Raw genomic sequence first — 20,328 nt, 5'->3', positions numbered from 1 at the left:
TACATCTACATACATCTACAACAGCTCCCAATCACATAAATTACGATCGAACAAAGATAATAATAAACAAGTGGTACTCGAGGCCAGGCAGGGGGGGGGGGGGGGGGGGTTGCGCCCCCCCCCCCTGACCCCGCCCCCGCCAAAAAAAAACCTCCCAACCTAACCTCGTATTCAGGGCTACGCTACAGATCAATGTGTAGGTCCCTAACGTCACGGGTCGAAGCCGACGCGTGAGATCGGATGTTTCTGTTGACACAAAACATACATCAAAAACAAAAAAAAAGGAACTTACCTCAAAAAAGTTCCAGCCCCACAAACTAGATTGGCCACCACAATCACACACAAATGCACACACGCACGCACGCACGCGGGAAATACAGAAGCGTCCGATCAACAACTTCGGCGATTAAACCGAATAGTTGTAAGAACTTGATAACTTCGGGTCTAGTGCAGCAGGGGATACAACCCGTCGGCTTTGAACAATGACGTCATTCCTTAGTCATAGATCTTAATGTCTTCACTTCGAGGCATAGATAATAAAGCAGTTCTGTGTTCGAATAAGCTTTTGCTGTTATGTTTCAATTTCGTTTTTTTTACTGATTGCTTAATAAAGTAGGATCAGTTTATTCTATCTCGTGAGATTTTTTTTTAAAAGCCAAAATACACTTATCAGCTACTGAAGGCAGCTACAAGACTAGAAGAATCGCTTCTCGGCTTTTGACAAGATATTGCTTAATAAAGTAGGATCAGTTTATTCTATCTCGTGAAATTTTTTTTTTAAAAAAGCCAAAAAACACTTATTAGCTACTGAAGGGAGCTACAACACTAAGAAGAATCGCTTCTCGGTTTTTGACAAGATATTGCTTAATAAAGTAGGATCAGTTTATTCTATCTCGTGAGATATTTTTTTAAAAAAGCCAAAAAACACTATTGCTTAATAAAGTAGGATCAGTTTATTCTATCTCGTGAGATTTTTTTTTAAAAGCCAAAAAACACTTCTTAGGTACTGAAGGGAGCTGCTTAATAAAGTAGGATCAGTTTATTCTATCTCGTGAGATTTTTTTTTAAAGCCAAAAAGCACTTATTACGTACTGAAGGGAGCTGCTTTATAAAGTAGGATCAGTTTATTCTATCTCGTGAGATTTTTTTTTTAAGTCAAAAAACACTTATTACGTACTGAAGGGAGCTAGAACATTAAGAACAATCGCTTCTCGGCTTTTGACAAGATATTGCTTAATAAAGTAGGATCAGTTTATTCTATCTCGTGAAATTTTTTTTTTTAAAAAGTCAAAAAACACTTATGCTTTTGACAAGATCAATGTTTATCTCTCTCGCATTCCTTTGTTTCTCAACATTCTCCTCAGCTTTTTCATCTCTGTAATACATGCTCTCTGGCGACTTGTGACGTCATTGTTCAAAGCCGACGGGTTGTATCCCCTGCTGCACTAGTCCCATAACTTCTAACGGTGTCTTTCATATCCATTCCTGAACAAAAAACCACAACCAAATACACTCAATAACAAACTCACCCGACGTACAGCAATGAGCATTAAATTAAAACAAACGAAAACCATGAACACACCACCAGAGAGCACCACAAACAAAAACAAGACATCTACAAACACGCCACAATCGCAAAACAAACTCCGCGCCGTTATGACGTCACACACCACAACACGCTTACATCACGGGTCAAAGCCGACGAGTAAGATCGAAGGTTTCTGTTGACCCTAATTTGATTGTGTTCTCTTCCATTCGCTCCGATATAAACCTACATCTACATTGATACTCCGCAAGCCACCCAACGGTGTGTGGCGGAGGGCACTTTACGTGCCACTGTCATTACCTCCCTTTCCTGTTCCAAACTTGAACGAAACAGAGGAGAAATTTTCCCTGTTCTGTAATTTAATAATAGTTTTCCTTTTAGATGTTATCAGATGAGATCGATATTAAGATCCGAAATTTTGCTAAAATACCGCGTGACAGGTCAAAAACTGTAGGAAGCTAGCGATCTGAAACCAGCATAAATGAAACAAAAATACGAACAGTCTGACTACATCGTCTGCACGCATGAACGCATAGATCTGAAACATGCTTACACACCTGCCATAAATAATGCTGCTAGCGTTGGTTATCTTCCTGCCTTCCACGGCGGTGGTCGACCCCATACTTGTTGCTATGGCAACCAAACGAGCGCGCAGCCAGTGATGGATATCGAACTGCAACTGTCTGAGCGTGCCGGTCAGAGATATTCGTACTTCGTTTCTTGCCTGTTTACAACATGGCCGCCACGAAGTGTCAGTAGAACGCAACAGAATATACTACGCGCAGAGGAACTTACAAAATCGCGCGGAGCATGTTGGGTGCGGGGTAATAAACTGAATACCTTAGTTTCTCACAAACGAGTGACAAATCGCTGGCGATATAGCCTGCAATCGGACGCTCGCTTCGTCCCCGCCATGTACAAGCGATTTGCTAATATATTTCAACGACTATTTCGAACGCCACTATATCGTGAAGTTCTGCTATGTAAAACGAACTGCTGTGGTTAAAAGGAGGGGTTGTTGATCTCCGTACGGCGACTGTTGTTGTTGTGGTCTTCAGTCCTGAGACTGGTTTGATGCAGCTCTCCATGCTACTCTATCCTGTGCAAGCTTTTTCATCTCCCAGTACCTACTGCAACCTACATCCTTCTGAATCTGCTTAGCGTATTCATCTCTTGGTCTTCCTCTCGATTTTTACCCTCCACGCTGCCCTCCAATACTAAATTGGTGATCCCTTGATGCCTCAGAACATGTCCTACCAACCGATCCCTTCTTCTGGTCAAGTTGTGCCACAAACTTCTCTTCTCCCCAATCCTATTCAATATTTCCTCATTAGTTATATGATCTACCCATCTAATCTTCAGCATTCTTCTGTAGCACCACATTTCGAAAGCTTCTATTCTCTTCTTGTCCAAACTACTTATCGTCCATGTTTCACTTCCATACATGGCTACACTCCATACGAATACTTTCAGAAATGACTTCCTGACACTTAAATCAATACTGGATGTTAACAAATTTCTCTTCTTCAGAAACGCTTTCCTTGCCATTGCCAGCCTACATTTTATATCCTCTCTACTTCGACCATCATCAGTTATTTTGCTCCCCAAATAGCAAAACTCCTTTACTACTTTAAGTGCCTCATTTCCTAATCTAATTCCCTCAGCATCACCCGACTTAATTAGACTACATTCCATTATCCTTGTTTTGCTTTTGTTGATGTTCATCTTATATCCTCCTTTCAAGACACTGTCCATTCCATTCAACTGCTCTTCCAAGTCCTTTGCTGTCTCTGACAGAATTACAATGTCATCGGCGAACCTCACAGTTTTTATTTCTTCTCCATGAATTATAATACCTACTCCGAATTTTTCTTTTGTTTCCTTTACTGCTTGCTCGATATACAGATTGAACAACATCGGGGAGAGGCTACAACCCTGTCTTACTCCTTTCCCAACCACTGCTTCCCTTTCATGTCCCTCGACTCTTATAACTGCCATCTGGTTTCTGTACAAATTGTAAATAGCCTTTCGCTCCCTGTATTTTACCCCTGCCACCTTTAGAATTTGAAAGAGAGTATTCCAGTCAACATTGTCAAAAGCTTTCTCTAAGTCTACAAATGCTAGAAACGTAGGTTTGCCTTTCCTTAATCTTTCTTCTAAGATAAGTCGTAAGGTCAGTATTGCCTCACGTGTTCCAGTGTTTCTACGGAATCCAAACTGATCTTCCCCGAGGTTGGCTTCTACTAGTTTTTCCATTCGTCTGTAAAGAATTCGTGTTAGTATTTTGCAGCTGTGACTTATTAAGCTGATAGTTCGGTACGGCGACTAACACATGCAAAAAAATGGAACAGAAAGTTATTAAACTTGTTTTAAAACTCTTTTCTTGTGAACTGTTGGCTATGTTACGGAACAGATTATATCGACGGCTAGTGTGTTGTGTACAAATTTCCAATCTGTATTTGCAAATACACCTTGAAGTTATGAATTTCTTTTACATTCGTTACTCTTGTGGTTTAACGAAAAGAATTTACACAGTGGCTCTGAATCTCGATAAATCAGTAGAAACGTTATCAATAGCAGTACGTACCAGTATCTGTTGTTGTAAATTGTATGAAGGAGAGTTCGATTATACGATAAACAGACGAGTACAGCTGTGGAATATTTTAAAACTGAAATGTCCACTTAGTATTACTCATACTGTTTACAAATTAAAAACTTTAATAAAGCACCCAATTGTTTCATAACTGACTCAAAGTCATCGGCTGGAGCTCAGTATATTGTTACTCTTACCATAGACTTTCCATGGATTCCTACATCTACAGCACAAGCTTCAAACTGCTGCTCACTGGAAATTAAAGTAGTATCTATGTTTTCAACAATAGCGTAAATTTCGCCGTCAACTTCACTTTTCAGATTGATTGGAGTTCATTCAGTAACTATACATTCTAATTGAAAGTCCTTACTCCACGTGGGTATAGCGGGAACGATGCGAAACTACACAACCATGCATCAGTTACACAGATAAGAGGTAACCAGACTGCAATATGCCATAGGTGAGCGACTGTCGTAAGTGGTTCGTCAGGTTTACTTGGGAATTAAAGGCTAAATCTTTAAATATGTGTAATTCATAAAATTTAGATAATTAATAGTGCCTCATCAATAAAGTAGGCATGGTTTGTTTAGACATGTCATCGCAGATGATAAAATTACAAATGGGCTAAGGAGGTGCTCATTAAGTATAAACTTATATTAAAATCTGAAAGTGAGCCTACTTTTCAGTCTAAAGCAAAAGAGATTTTTGCGACTTAATATCTGATTTAATGCCTTTCCAGCCAACGTTAACGATGCCACTATTGTCACAGATACGTACTGCAAATGCGACAGTGGACACTAAATGCCGACGGCCGTTGTGGCCGAGCGGTTCTAGGCGCTTCAGTCTGGAACCGCGCGACCGCTACGGTCGCAGGTTCGAATCCTGTCTCGGGCATGGATGTGTGTGTTGTCCTTGGGTTAGTTAGGTTTAAGTAGTTCTAAGTTCTAGCGGACTGATGACCTCAGATGTTAAGTCCTACAGTGCTCAGAGCCATTTTGAACACTAAATGACACTTTAAAGAAAGATTATCTTCACTTCTAGGTGCTGCATATGTATAAGGTGTCAGATAATGGACTTCAGAAAGTGGTTGTAATTTTTTTTGTAGGATATACACAAAACTTTTTCTAATGCATGATATAGCAACCAGTGGTAACAATTTGAAAGAACCAACAGTCTTGGTTGCACCGAAGTCTTGTTTTACAACCAAGAATGTTTGGTCTTTCATAACCTCTGTAAAATATTTTTGGAGCTCTAAATTTTCTATTACCATCTGTAAGAAAAAAAAACCAGTAAATGGATCGTAAATTTCATGGTTTACGTAAAAATGAGTTATTCTGATTGTGTGAGCGTCTTCTGCTAATATGTTGCAGTCTTGTGCTGATCTGATAGTTTAGTGCTTCAGGTATTGTTACAGCCAGTGACGCAAAGTTTACAACCAGAAATAAATACACTTGGGGCATTAAAACAGCACATCAGGAATAGCAACTAACGAAATTTTCGTATTGTGCACATAGTGTATAGTAAAAAACAAACACCGTCCGAACAGGCCTTAAAGGCCCAATGGTACCGACCGGCCGCCGTGTCAACCGCAGCTCTCAGGCATCACTGGATGTGGATATGGAGGGGCATATGGTCAGCACACCACTCTCCCGGCCATTGTCAGTTTTCGTGACCGGTGCCTCTGCGTCTCACAAGGGGAGGCCGCCAATTGTGAAATTCAGATTCAATTCATACTGCGCATAATAAAAGCTCATGGCCAGAGGTGTAATGTGGCAAAGCACCAAGATGCACTTCTCAGCCGTTGTCGAGAAAATCGACGGTTAAAAGAAACCTTTGCGGTGAAATACTCTCTACGATTAATAATTTTCTACAGCCTCGTGGCGCAGCGGTAAGCGCTCGAGTTCGTAACCCGAAGGTCGCCGGATCGAATCTCGCACCATGCAACTTTTTTTTTGTATTTGTTTTTTGTAATTCAAATGTGTGTGTATACACACACACACACACACACACACATATATATATATATATATATATATATATATATATATATATATATATATATAAAATTGCCGGTAATCAGTTGCAACAATTATGCGTATAATAAGTTGTTGAAAGTCGTTTGTCGTGGAAAAACTGGCGACTTCGAACATCATTATGTTTTCCGCAAACAAAGTTGTATTTCACAAATGTTATTAATTGTCTTCATAATGTTAACCGCGTATAGTTAACGGAAGACGTAGAAACGATATTCCGAAACGAATACGTATAGCGTAAGTCAAACGTTCGAATTAGAATAGAAACCCCACGAACACAAATTTGCTGCGGCAGGTATGAAATATAAACTCCGTTACTCGCTCGTTACACTTGAAGGACAGATGTTGAATGGGCCGAAACGAGCCGCCGCATAACAGCGTAGTTGCCTGCTAACTTCGAAAGAAGGTAGATGCGGTCCCTAGCGCAAGTTATAACATCGTCCAAAATCAGTGCGGACGGGAGAGCTTTCGTACACCCTGTTACAAAAACGGAAAAATGGAGGCGGTACAATTGGAGAGCGATCCGCCTTCACCAACATGCATAAGCAATATATATATATATATATATATATATATATATATATATATATATATATATATATATATATTTGAATTACAAAAAACTAATAATAAAAAAAATGTTGCATGGCGCGAGATTCGGAGATTCGATCCGGCGACCTTCGGATTACGAACCCGAGCGCTTACGTCTGCGCCACGACACTGTAGAAAACTATTAGTCGTAGAGAGTATTTCACCGCAACGGTTTCTTTTAACTGTCGATTTTCTTGACAACGGCTGAGAAGTGCATCTTGGTGCTTTGCCACATTACACCTCTGGCCATGAGCTTTTATTATGCGCAGTATGAATCGAATCTGAATTTCACAATTGGCGGCCTCCCCTTGTCAGTCAAGTAGCTCCTCAGTTTGGCTCACAAGGGCTGAGTGCACCCCGCTTGCCAACAGCGCTCGGCAGACCGGATGGTCACCCATCCAAGCTCTTAAGTTCGGTGATCTGACGGGAACCAGCGTTACCCCTGCGGCAAGGCCGTTGACCACATAGAGGATAATAGGAATGCATAATTCAATTTGTAGGTGATTTAAGAGTAAAGTGAGCGCGAAATCTAGTATTCCACCCTTACACCTCTTGCATCAACATCGCATTGAGCTTCGATCGTCGGTACAGATATGTCGATCCTAGTCGCTTCAACTCTGTGCCAGAGCTGATTAGTTGTAGCTGGTGGCACGTGCTGGCGTGTCAGGGTCTCAGCAACCCATGGCCAGATGTTTCCAGTGGGCGAGAGATCTGGAGAACAAACTGGCGAGGACCACAGTGCAACACCCTCTGTATCGGAGTCGGTGAGAACAACACGAACAATGTGCAGTCCTGAGTTATCTTGTTGAAAGATAACGTCGCAGCTGTCAAATGTAGGGCACAGCTAACGGCCTCAGCTAGTCACAAATGTAACGGTAGGTGCAAAAACTATTGGATATAGAAACTATAAGTACGATTAAAATTACTTGATAGTTGACCTCTGTCTTTTGCCGCTACGGCGTTGCCACAACGGTTGCCAGCTACCGCTCGATTACACAACAAACACGGCGGGTCACTTCACAAGTGTTGTTGATGTGTAACGCGGAGCGATGTTGGAAATGACCTCCGCGAAGTATGTCGAAAATGCGAAATGCTCCATCGACAGTCGATTTTAAGTGACTAGATTTCTGAACTGCGACGGACGACGCGTTTTGTAACCCTGAATTTAAACTCTTGTCCTAAGCTAACCACGGCCTCGTGATGAGCAGTTTATTCGAGAAAACTGCGGCCAACAATCTGCGACATATCTAAAGTCACGATCGCTTTGTGCACAGTTATTAAGGGGACTACACCCTGCCTATCTAACCCATGTTAATTTAGGAAAGTATTTGACACATTTCTGAAAAAAACTATTTGATGCAGGACCTTAATATTTTTATTGTTATGTTACATGATGCTAATAGAGTCAACTGTACTTAACTCTACTTTATCCATATTATACTTTTTAAGAAATACTTTTTTAAATTTATTAACAAAAATATTAAGTTTTTCTGCAGAAAATATTTTTTATGAACATCCTAAGGGGGGAATATTAATGAATGCAGTACCAGAGGTGCCTTTTTATGTTATGCAGAGTCTCTGAAAATTTCATTCAGTTATCTATGATAGTTTCTGATATAATGGGGCATATTTACTGAAAATTTTAGTTTGCGGGAAATTGACTTTGAAGAAAAAACTTTTGAAATTTGTTACTTACAGTTAATTAAAACTGTCTTGTTGCATATGATGGCCCTTCTTTGGCCTCTAGCAGGTCTTCCAGCTTCTTTTTCATCTTCATGGATGTTTGTCTTGCTTTCTTGGCCATATTAGATGCAGACCTGTCTGCATCGGCTATCCTCATTTTATCGCAATGTTTCAGCCCAGTGATCATATTTTCACCAGGATTAATTCTCAGCTTTTTCACTAGCAAACACTTTCCAATCTTACCACAATTGAATGTAATAACAGCAACATGAACTCCTAGTTTCATTGTATGCATGCTTACAAATACAGTTTTAGGAAGGTGGTTCCAAATTTGCTCTTGAAACATTCATTTCGGCTCTGTGTCTGTCCATCTCCATAGAAGGTCAAGATGAGCCAAGTCTCTGAAAATAGGTTTAATTGCTGTAATAACGGCAGCAGGAAGAGAATGCTGGTGAGATTAAGATTCTCCAGTTGCCTGAGCCCTATTGTATTTAGACCACGAGCTTTCTCCTGATGGACACAATCCATGACATGGCTTATAATCAGTAGAGGACTTATGGAAGAATATGGTCCAAACATCTCTCTTCATTGCTTCCAGATTTTCTTTATTTCTCCTAATTGCCTCCCCATAGTTTACCTGCAAGTTTTCTATAACTACTCGCAATCACACTTGAACAAAACTAACCGCGTGTTTGAAAGCGTGCTGTTTACAAACAGCAGAAACAAAGGAATACAGACCGTTGCATTCCAAGGATAGCCAACACACTAGGGAGTAAAAAAAATTCACAACGTGCAATGTAGGGGATATAAAGATCTAAAATATATGCAGGAAAGTGGGTAACAAAAGTGGGCGTGGCACATAAAACACACGTGATAGGAAAATGCGCTTTAAATGCTCGAAAAAAAAAACCATTACAGTGATGGTTGAACTGTGTAAGCATTCATTTGAGCACGAACAACTGCTACAATTTCGCACTGCATTGATAATGACCTGACACAGGTCGAAATCTGATCTGCGTTGTGACTATAAATGTCAAATTAAAGCAACTTAATTCTACGACTGATTGCTGCTCTATCTAACCCAATATAACCACAGTCGTTGCGTGCACCCACCCCACAGAGGGCAACCTGATGTCAATTTTATCTTAAACTCTGTTTCTGCATTAACTTCGGTACGTAATACTTCTTCAAGATGTTCTTCTGTGTTATTTTCTTGTATTAATTATATTTTATTTAGAATATTAATTTAATTTAAATTGTTGCTTTACCTTATGTACATCCTCTTCTCTTTTGCGACTAATTCTTCGCTGGTGTTGACCTTCTCCCTTTCACCTTATCTTCATTTACACACACACACACACACACACACACACACACAGAGGATACATTGTGCCAGCACCGCTTATCTGTTAGTTATGTGGAAGCTCAGCAACGTCAAATTATTTTTGACAAAGTCGTCATAAAACAACAGGCAGTGGTTGACCTGATAAACATCCAGTAGGTGTTGCGTGGAATCACATTAACTCCTCCCTTCCACCTCACCTTCGCTTACATACAGACAGACACAGACACAAACACACTGTTTAGTGTTTTTCTGATTAATTCCCATTGTACTTACTTACTGTTTAACATTTTCAATTACATTACCAATGCACTATCAAAGACTATATTTACACATTGTTTGCATGTCACTCTCTACGTTAACGTCTCTTGCAATGTTGTTCATGTTGTTCATCAGTACTCAACGTTTTTAAGGGCGACAGTCACTTAAAAGTTTGATGACAGCGTTGTAAGACGGAAACTAGTAAATGAAGTGATACAGAGCTGTACAGCATCCACAATATTGTGCTTTTCATTTATGATTAAATATAGAAAGTTTACAATCTCTCGTTGTGACTTATGACAGTGTGTCTCGGACTTTCAACGCGAATGTTTGAGGAGTGCATCTTGGGTATTAGGAGCCTGCTAGGAGATGCAGGAATACAAACAAGTAGAGCAGGAAGCAGATCGAAGTGAAAGACGTAATTACGATTGTAATGAAAATCAAAAGAACGCGATTGCTACATTTGCTGAAATAATTTTTGTTATCTTACATAATCTTGAATACTTTGTTAGATTACCAGTTTCAGCTGCCTCGTGATGACCATTTCAGACGATTTAAAAACATAAACGTGACTGTGGCTGGAAACAAAGATTGTTGTTGTTGTTGTGGTCTTCAGTCCTGAGACTGGTTCGATGCGGCTCTCCATGCTGCTCTATCCTGTGCAAGCCTCTTCATCTCCCAGTACCTAATGCAACCTACATCCTTCTGAATCTGCTTAGTGTATTCATCTCTTGGTCTCCCTCTACGGTTTTTACCCTCCACGCTACCCTCCAGTACTAAAGTGGTGATCCCTTGATGCCTCAGAACATGTCCTACCAACCCATCCCTTCTTCTAGTCAAGTTGTGCCACAAACTTCTCTTCTCCCCAATCCTATTCAATACCTTCTCATTAGTTATATGATCTACCCATCTAATCTTCAGCATTCTTCTGTAGCACCACATTTCTAAAGCTTCTATTCTCTTCTAGCCCAAACTATTTATCGTCCATGTTTCACTTCCATACATGGCTACATTCCATACAAATACTGTGAGAAAAGACTTCCTGACACTTGAATCTATACTCAGTGTTAACAAAGTTCTCTTCTTTAGAAACGCTTTTCTTGCCATTGCCATTCTGCATTCTATATCCTCCCTTCTTCGACCATCATCAGTTTTTTTGCTCCCCAAATAGCAAAACTCCTTTACTACTTTAAGTGTCTCATTTCCTAATCTAATTCCCTCAGCATCACCCGACTTAATTCGACTACATTCCATTATCCTCGTTTTGCTTTTGTTGATGTTCATCTTATACCCTCCTTTCAAGACACTATCCATTCCGTTCAACTGCTATTCCAAGTCCTCTGCTGTCTCTGACAGAATTACAATGTCATCGGCGAACCTCAAAGTTTTTATTTCTTCTCCATAGATTTTAATACCTACTCCTAATTTTTGTTTTGTTTCCTTCACTGCTTGCTCAATATACAGATTGAATAACATAGGGGAAATGCTACAACCCTGTCTTACTCCTTTCCCAACCACTGCTTCCCTTTCATGTCCCTCGACTCTTGTAACTGCCATCTGGTTTCTGTACAAATTGTAAATAGCCTTTCGCTCCCTGCCACCTTTAGAATTTGAAAGAGAGTATTCCAGTCAACATTGTCAAAAGCTTTCTCTAAGTCTACAAATGCTAGAAACGTAGGTTTGCCTTTCCTTAATCTAGCTTCTACGATAAGTCGAAGGGTCAGTATTGCCTCATGTGTTCCAATATTTCTACGAAATCCAAACTCATCTTTCCCGAGGTCGGCTTCTACCAGTTTTTCCATTCGTCTGTAAAGAACTCGCTTTAGAGTTGCATCCGTGACTTATTAAACTGATTGTTCTGTAATTTTAACATCTGTCAACACCTGCTTTCTTTGGGATTGGAATTATTATGTTTTCTTGAAGTCTGAGGGTATTTCGCCTGTCTCTTACATCTTGCTCACCAGATGGTAGAGTTTTGTCAGGACTGGCTCTCCCAAGGCCGTCAGTAGTTCTAATGGAATGTTGTCTACTCCCGGGGCCTTGTTTCGACTCAGGTCTTTCAGTGCTCTGTCAAACTCTTCAAGCAGTATCATATCTCCCATTTCATCTTCATCTACCTCCTCTTCCATTTCCATAATATTGTCCTCAAGTACATCGCCCCTGTATATAACCCTCTATATACTCCTTCCACCTTTCTGCTTTCCCTTCTTTGCTTAGAACTGGGTTTCCATCTGAGCTCTTGATATTCATGCAAGCGGTTCTCTTTTCTCCAAAGGTCTCTTTAATTTTCCTGTAGGCAGTATCTATCTTACCCCTAGTGAGATAAGCCTCTACATCCTTACATTTGTCCTCTAGCCATGCCTGCTTAGCCATTTTTGCACTTCCTGTCGATCTCATTTTTGAGACGTTTGTATTCCTTTTTGCGTGCTTCATTTACTGCATTTTTATATTTTCTCCTTTCATCAATTAAATTCAGTATTTCTTCTGTTACCCAAGGATTTCTACTAGCCCTCGTCTTTTTACCTACTAGATCCTCTGCTGCCTTCACTACTTCATCTCTCAAAGCTACCCATTTTTGTTATCAGACATAATCACGAATATTTTCTTAGATTATCAGTTTCATCTACCTCGTGATGACCATTTCAGACAATTTAAAAACATAAACGTGACTGTGGTTGCAAACAGAAATTATTGTTTAAACAATGGCAGAGGTGACCTGATGGGAAGCAGATGGACGACATGAGAGATCACTCAGGAGTGGGTAGAACTGGACAGCGCAGTGTGGTGTACTTCAGATAGCCAGCGAAGGCGATGCCTCCTATAGTTCGGACTCCTACAGCGGCGAAATCGTGTAGTGGCTCGTAAAGAACTACCGAGATTGCGCGATCAGCTCGTGTTGCGCACGGAGGAGCCTTGGCGGAGCATCGACTCCCGAGCTGCACTGAGTCACCTGCCGCTTCCGCAGTGCTGCATCGGCATCAGCGATAATGTTGCGCAGTTGGCAGCCCAGCGCGAAAACCGACGCTCGCTGGTGGAGCCATGTCGCCACGAGTTCTTCTCGAGTAAGTACTGCTGGGCTTCCACAACGCGCATCCTTGCTGTTGTGATTAGTTTTATAAACAAAACACTTCATCGCTTCTGTTTTGTTTCGCAGCAATATTTATTTTGGCACAACGAGTTGCGCCATGATTAAGTGTGCGTCTGTTGCCACAACACTAGGATCGCGGATTAATTCAAACTCTGTACACTTTCAGTATTACTTAGGACAACATAATGTGCATCGAGTAAGGCATATTACTTAGTCGATTTCGAAGAAATCGAAAGAGAAGTTTTATACGTCATTGATGTACCCTGGCGTTGGAACCCTTACAGTACGAAAGGCGGCGCCCCTGTGGTAGCTCCGTAGCAGCTGGATCGAACCCCGCCAAGGTTCTTTTTTTAATTTTTATTTCAACAATAGTCATGTTATTTCATACATATTACATCTGAAAGGTACTATGATGAAGAGGCATCTGTATTTGCATGAACTTTTATCGAATTTCCCTTTTTATTTCGTTGTTTCCAAATTTTTATTATGACGTCCGCAGCTCGTGGTCTTGCGGTAGCGTTCTCGCTTCCCACGAACGGGGTACCGGGTTCGATTCCCGCCGGGGTCAGGGATTTTTCTCCGCCTCGTTATGACTGGGTGTTGTGTATTCATCGTCATTTCATCCTCATTGACTCGCAAGTCGCCGAAGTGGCGTCAACTAAAAAGGTCTTGCAATACGGCGGCCGAACTTCCCCGCATGGGGCATCGCGGCCAAATGCCATACGATCATTTCCTTTTTTTTTATTACAACAAATATTTATAATTATCGACAAATAAACGACCAAACGCATGATGTTTTCTTGAAAACGTAAACCTTTCGTGGTTTGTGAAATCCCTTATATCTGCAATCAATTAAGGTACCGAGAACAGCTTTGCCCCCGAACGCAACGACCTGCAGACACAGTTTTCAAGAACCAGGGGCAGGTCTGCAAAGCCCAAGTCAAACATCGATAAATTAAGGTCTAAATAACTTTATTCAATAATACGAAGAGTTACAATATTCCAGAATATTAGGGTAGTGTGCGATTAATCGACGGGCGTACTTTCGACATTACAAGTTGCAGGATGACATTTTTCATACAGACATGAAAAACACAAATTAAAATAGCATCTACTACACCAAACGAATGCAGTTTGCCAGCATGCACGAGGAATTTTCAGAGTTTCTAAGGAAACAGCACAGCTCGGTGACATTTTGAAAAACTTCTCTTTCTTTCGAGACTTGTACGCAAACCAAGCGTTTCGCATCACTTTCGAAAATATCGATACCGAAACTTTGCACTGTAGGACTGAATGTATTTTAACAGCAGTTTGACGAGAAACAATTTCTCGTTCGTTGTCAACTAAATATGAATAAGTTTGAAGGTTCCTGATAGAAAAGTTTATACAAAAACACGTGTCTTTTCATCGTATTACCTTTCAAATGTAATATGTGCGAAATAATGTGGCTGGTTCAAAAAATATAAATAAAAAAAGATGAACCTAACTCGTTCCAGCGACCCGCCGATTTTGGAGTTTGAACGTTGACCACATGACCGCCTACCGTGACATCACTGATGCGTGAAACTTCTCTTGCGTTTTCCACGAAATCGCCAAAGTAGAACGCCGTATTACTTGCACATTATGTTGTCCTAATGGGCTACTAAAAATCTACCAAGTTCGAAGTAAATCCGTGATCCGAACGTAGTGGCCTCCTCTTGTGAGTTGTCTATCTATGAGCATGACAATAATATGCAAAAGGTAACCCTTAACTGGTGTTCTGCAAAATATTATTTATTTGTTCGTCTTTCAACTTCTAAAGGTTATTTATTGTCACGTGATATCTGAAAACCATAACCGGTGATAAAACGACGTGCAACTTACACAGATATTACTAATACAGACGATACATAAAATGATGAGGTACATAGTGTTTACGAAAGAACGTACTATTTTTTATGTTACACCGAGATCGTTACACTCAACAAAATATGAAAAATAAAGTTTTTTATGGTGCGTGGAAATCGTTGCTTTTAACAAAGACAGTTGATTTCACCACTGCAAGCGAACATTTTTAAAACTTAAACTCAGTTTAACTGAGAGAAAAATGGGACTTCATCATTGAAAACTAAGCTGGCATTTTGTGCTACTTGTTTATTGATTTCCAGTAATGTCTACTTTATACTTTTCTTAATAGTATGCAGGACGTCGCAATCTACATTTTGTGGGTGGTTTTCTGTCAAAATATGTTCCCCCCCAAGGTTGAATCTGTCTTACTAGCATCCAGCTTCTTTCATGCTGCCACAGCTGTTTCTGACTGACCAACCTACACGCAGGTGATTTTATACACGCTTCTCTGCGCCAATGATTTCTCTTTGATGTTACTATTCTATAATCATTTAGCCATACTGATGTTATTGTAAAAAAATCTGCAGATGAGAGTTAACCTTTTTTGCAAGACTGTCTAATTTTGCGAACATATTGGGTACTGCAGCAGTTTGATGGGTTACCGTTGGACAGCGTAGAGACGTGTTATAATTTTATGTGGTTTTTTTCGTAGAATATTCTTAATCAGGTCGAAGATGTAATCATTAGTGAATGTGGTATGTTTGATAGTCTGTAATTCGGTTTGAAAGCCATATCCAGATGGGTCTGATATGAGCCGATGCCCAATGGAATGGAAAACGAGTAAAATTATACCGCTTGTGTCTCGCACCTACAGACCTGCGTTTCACAATGCCAAAAGCACAGCTGAATTATTATTCAATAATAAAGACAAAGTGACGTGCATAAAATCGCCTGCAAGCACTGTGGAAAAGTATATGTTGCTCATTAAGGCAGAACAGTGGAAATTGTAACATCGGAAGACGAGAAAAGTTAAAGGCTAGGAAACACACATTCAATCTAGTATATGTTGCTCATTAATGCAGAACGGTGGCAATTGTGATATCGGAAAACGAGAAAAGTTAAAGGCTAGGAACCACACATTTAATCTTTGTATAACATGATTAACGAGCCGGCCGCAGTGGCCGAGCGGTTCTAGGCGCTACAGTCTGGAACCGCGCGACCGCTACGGTCGCAGGTTCGAATCCTGCCTCGGGCATGGATGCGTGTGATGTCCTTAGGTTAGTTAGGTTTAAGTAGTTCAAAGTTCTAGGGGACTGATGACCTTAGAAGTTAAGTCCCATAGTGCTCAGAGCCATTTGAACCATGATTAACGGAAAACCGCATATACGATGTAGACAGTGAAGTTTTACGTACTGTTAAGAAAAGCAGAAAGATGACCATGTGAGGGAAAGGGCGAATTGTGGCGCCCTGAAAATATTGTTAAGTTCGGAGTTGGCGTGGCCGCAAGTGCCGCTCTGCAAGCCGGGACTCCTCAAAAGGGAACCTCCCCATCGCACCCCCCTCAGATTTAGTTATAATTTGGCACAGTGGATAGGCCTTGACAAACTGAACACAGATCAATCGAGAAAATAGGAAGAAGTTGTGTGGAACAATGAAAAAAATAAGCAAAATATACAAACTGGGTAATCCATGCGCAAGATAGGTAACATCAAGGTTAGTATGAGCTCAGGAGCGCCATGGTCTCGTGGTTAGCGTGGGCAGCTGCGGAACGAGAGATCCTTGGTTCAAGTCTCTCTTGAGTGAAACGTTTACTTTCTTTATTTTCGCAAAGTTATGATCTGTCCGTTCGTTCATTGACGTCTCTGTTCACTGTAATAAGTTTAGTGTCTGTGTTTTGCGACCGCACCACAAAACTGTGCGATTGTTATTGAAGTCGCGAGCTATATTTGCTGGATTCATATTGCCCACGGAATACACCTCACGTATTTAACGCACTCTCGTCCAAAGTAGCGAACGGTCAACTGCCAGCCAGAGAGCCTCGTTAGCGGGAATACTCTCTCTTCCGTGCGCTGTGGTCGACTGACGTCGTGTGTTTCGATGTTTGTTTAGGTGTAGCGTCCCCATACTACGGCGCAGTTACCTCGCATCGGACGGACGGACGGACAGATAATAATTGTCTGAAAATAAAAAAAATTAAACTTTTCACGCGAGGGAACACTTGAACCAATGACCTCTCGTTCCGCAGTTGCTCACTTTAACCACGGGACCACAGCGCACCTGTCATTGATGTTGCCTATGTTGCTCATGGACTAGTCAGTTTGTATATTTTGCTTATTTTTTTCATAGTTCCACACAACTTCTTCCTGTTTTCTCGATTCTACATCTACATGACTACTCTGCAATTCACATTTAAGTGCTTGGCAGAGGGTTCATCGAACCACAATCATACTATCTCTCTACCATTACACTCCCGAACAGCGCGCGGGAGAAACGAACACCAAAACCTTTCTGTTCGAGCTCTGATTTCTCTTATTTTATTTTGATGATCATTCCTACCTATGTAGGTTGGGCTCAACAAAATATTTTCGCATTCGGAAGAGAAAGTTGGTGACTGAAATTTCGTAAATAGATCTCGCCGCGACGAAAAACGTCTTTGCTTTAATGACTTCCAGCCCAATTCGCGTATCATATCTGCCACACTCTCTCCCCTATTGCGTGATAATACAAAAAGAGCTGCCCTTTTTTGCACCCTTTCGATGTCCTCCGTCAATCCCACCTGGTAAAGGATCCCACATCGCGCAGCAATATTCTGAGGACGAACGAGTGTAGTGTAAGCTGTCTCTTTAGTGGACTTGTTGCATCTTCTAAGTGTCCTGCCTATGAAACGCAACCTTTGGCTCCCCTTTCCAACTGAAGTTGTTCGTAATTTTAACACCCAGGTACTTAGTTGAATTGACAGCCTTGAGAATTGTACTATTTATCGAGTAATCGAATTCCAACGGATTTCTTTTGGAACTCTTGTGGATCACCTCACACTTTTCGTTATTTAGCGTCAACTGCCACCTGCCACACCATACAGCAATCTTTTCTAAATCGCTTTGCAACTGATACTGGTCTTCGGATGATTACAGCATCATCTGCGAACAACCTAAGAAAAATGCTCAGATTGTCACCCAGGTCATTTATATAGATCAGGAACAGCAGAGGTCCCAGGACGCTTCCCTGGGGAACACCTGATATCACTTCAGTTTTACTCGATGATTTGCTGTCTATTACTACGAACTGCGACCTTCCTGACAGGAAATCACGAATCCAGTCGCACAACTGAGACGATACCCCATAGGCCCGCAGCTTGATTAGAAGTCGCTTGTGAGGAACGGTGTCAAAAGCTTTCCGGAAATCTAGAAATACGGAATCAACTTGAGATCCCCTGTCGATAGCGGCCATTACTTCGTACATTGCACAAGAACGATGTTTTCTGAAACCATGCTGATTACGTATCAATAGATCGTTCCCTTCGAGGTGATTCATAATGTTTGAATACAGTATATGGTCCAAAACTCTACTGCAAACCGACGTCAATGATATAGGTCTGTAGTTCTATGGATTACTCCTACTACCCTTCTTAAACACTTGTGCGACCTGCGCAATTTTCCAATCTGCAGGTACAGATTTATCGGAGAGCGAGCGGTTGTATATGATTGCTAAGTAGGGAGCTATTGTATCAGCGTAATCTGAAAGGAACCTAATCGGTATACAACCTGGACCTGAAGACTTGCCCGTATCAAGCGATTTGAGTAGCTTCGCAATCCCTAAGGTATCTACTTCTAAGAAACTCATGCTAGCAGCTGTTCGTGTTTCAAATTCTGGAATATTCCATTCGTCTTCCCTGGTGAAGGAATTTCGGAAAACTGCGTTCAAAAATAAACGACAGACAGACACATACACACACACTCACGCAAACGCAACTCACACACACATGACTGCAGTCTCAGGCAACTGAAGGCACTCTGCAAGCAGCAGCACCAGTGCGTGATGGGAGTTCCAACTGGGTGGGGGTACGGAGGAGGCTAGGGCAGGAGAGGGGAGGGATAGTAGGGTAGGGGTGGCGGATAGTGAAGCGCTGCTGGGGAACACGCAGGGACGAAGCAGAGATAGGGTTGGGCAGCCATGTGCCGTCAGCAGGTTACACAGAGGGCGTGGGAGAGGTGGGGAGGAGGAGGAGGGGTAGCGGAAAAGGAGAGAAGTAAAAAGACTGGGCGTGATGGTGGAATGAGGTCTGTGTAGTGCTGAAATGGGAACAGGGAAGGGGCTGGATTGGTGGGGACAATGCCTAATAAAGGTTGAGGTGAGGAGGGTTAAAGGAACGTAGGATATATTGCAGGAAAAGCTCCACCTGCGCCATTCAGAAAAGCTGGTTTTGGTGGGAAGGATCCATTGTGTGGCCTGACACTAGTTAACACACCCTTCACTTAAAACTTCCGGGAAGTTTTAAGTGAAGACAATACCGGCCGTGGAAGCTTACATTGTATGATCACTAGTTACACAATTTGGGGCTTTTGCAACGCCGAATAAGAAATATTCTAGGAAAAAGGTGAAAACTGAAGTGGACGGTTTCGCTAAATGTGTCGTGCGATGACAATATATAATTTTCATGAACCGAATGGCGAGCGACGAATAGTCAGGTAAATTTTTCGGGCAGCAGCTCGACGCTGCAAAAGATTTATAGCTGATTTAGGATTTAGATGGAGAAAAACGGCAAATAAACGGGAATTATTAATTAAAAGCTAAGACATTTGCGAATAACCATTATAGTATTAAATGCCATACAAAATTACAGGGTTAGTGGGAGGACTATTATACATGTGGATGGGACCTTTTGCGTATGAACTTTGAAAATTTAGAGAAGTGCCTCAGAAGCAAAGTAATCCCCCATCTCTCACCAAACTCATCGTTAGTGATTGATAATACTTCATATAACATGGAGAAGAAATAAAAACTTTGAGGTTCGCCGATGACATTGTAATTCTGTCAGAGACAGCAAAGGACTTGGAAGGGCAGTTGAACGGAATGGATAGTGTCTTGAAAGGAGGGTATAAGATCAACATCAACAAAAGCAAAACGAGGATAATGGAATGTAGTTGAATTATGTCGGGTGATGCTGAGGGAATTAGATTAGGAAATGAGACACTTAAAGTAGTAAAGGAGATTTGCTATTTGGGGAGCAAAATAACTGATGATGGTCGAAGAAGAGAGGATATAAAACGTAGACTGGCAATGGCAGGGAAAGCGTTTCTGAAGAAGAGAAATTTGTTACCATCGAGTATAGATTTATGTATCAGGAAGTCGTTTCTAAAAGTATTT

At 41.2% G+C, this 20,328-nt stretch overlaps 1 protein-coding gene across 1 annotated transcript in view; it reads left to right on the top strand.

The window, feature by feature from the left end:
* The first annotated feature begins 13,002 nt into the window (after nucleotides 1–13,002).
* The window catches only part of LOC124787646 (uncharacterized protein CG13380), an 89,380-nt gene continuing 82,054 nt past the window's right edge, over nucleotides 13,003–20,328 (top strand). The window contains exon 1 of the mRNA XM_047254432.1: nucleotides 13,003–13,111. Within this exon, the coding sequence (XP_047110388.1) occupies nucleotides 13,037–13,111 (75 nt within the window). The 5' untranslated portion in view covers nucleotides 13,003–13,036. The remainder of the gene's footprint in view (nucleotides 13,112–20,328) is intronic.

Source organism: Schistocerca piceifrons, chromosome 3 (genome assembly GCF_021461385.2).
Source record: "Schistocerca piceifrons isolate TAMUIC-IGC-003096 chromosome 3, iqSchPice1.1, whole genome shotgun sequence".
NCBI lineage: Eukaryota > Metazoa > Arthropoda > Insecta > Orthoptera > Acrididae > Schistocerca > Schistocerca piceifrons.
Note: the sequence above shows the minus strand (reverse complement) of the source record. Positions and strands in the feature narration are given on the sequence as shown.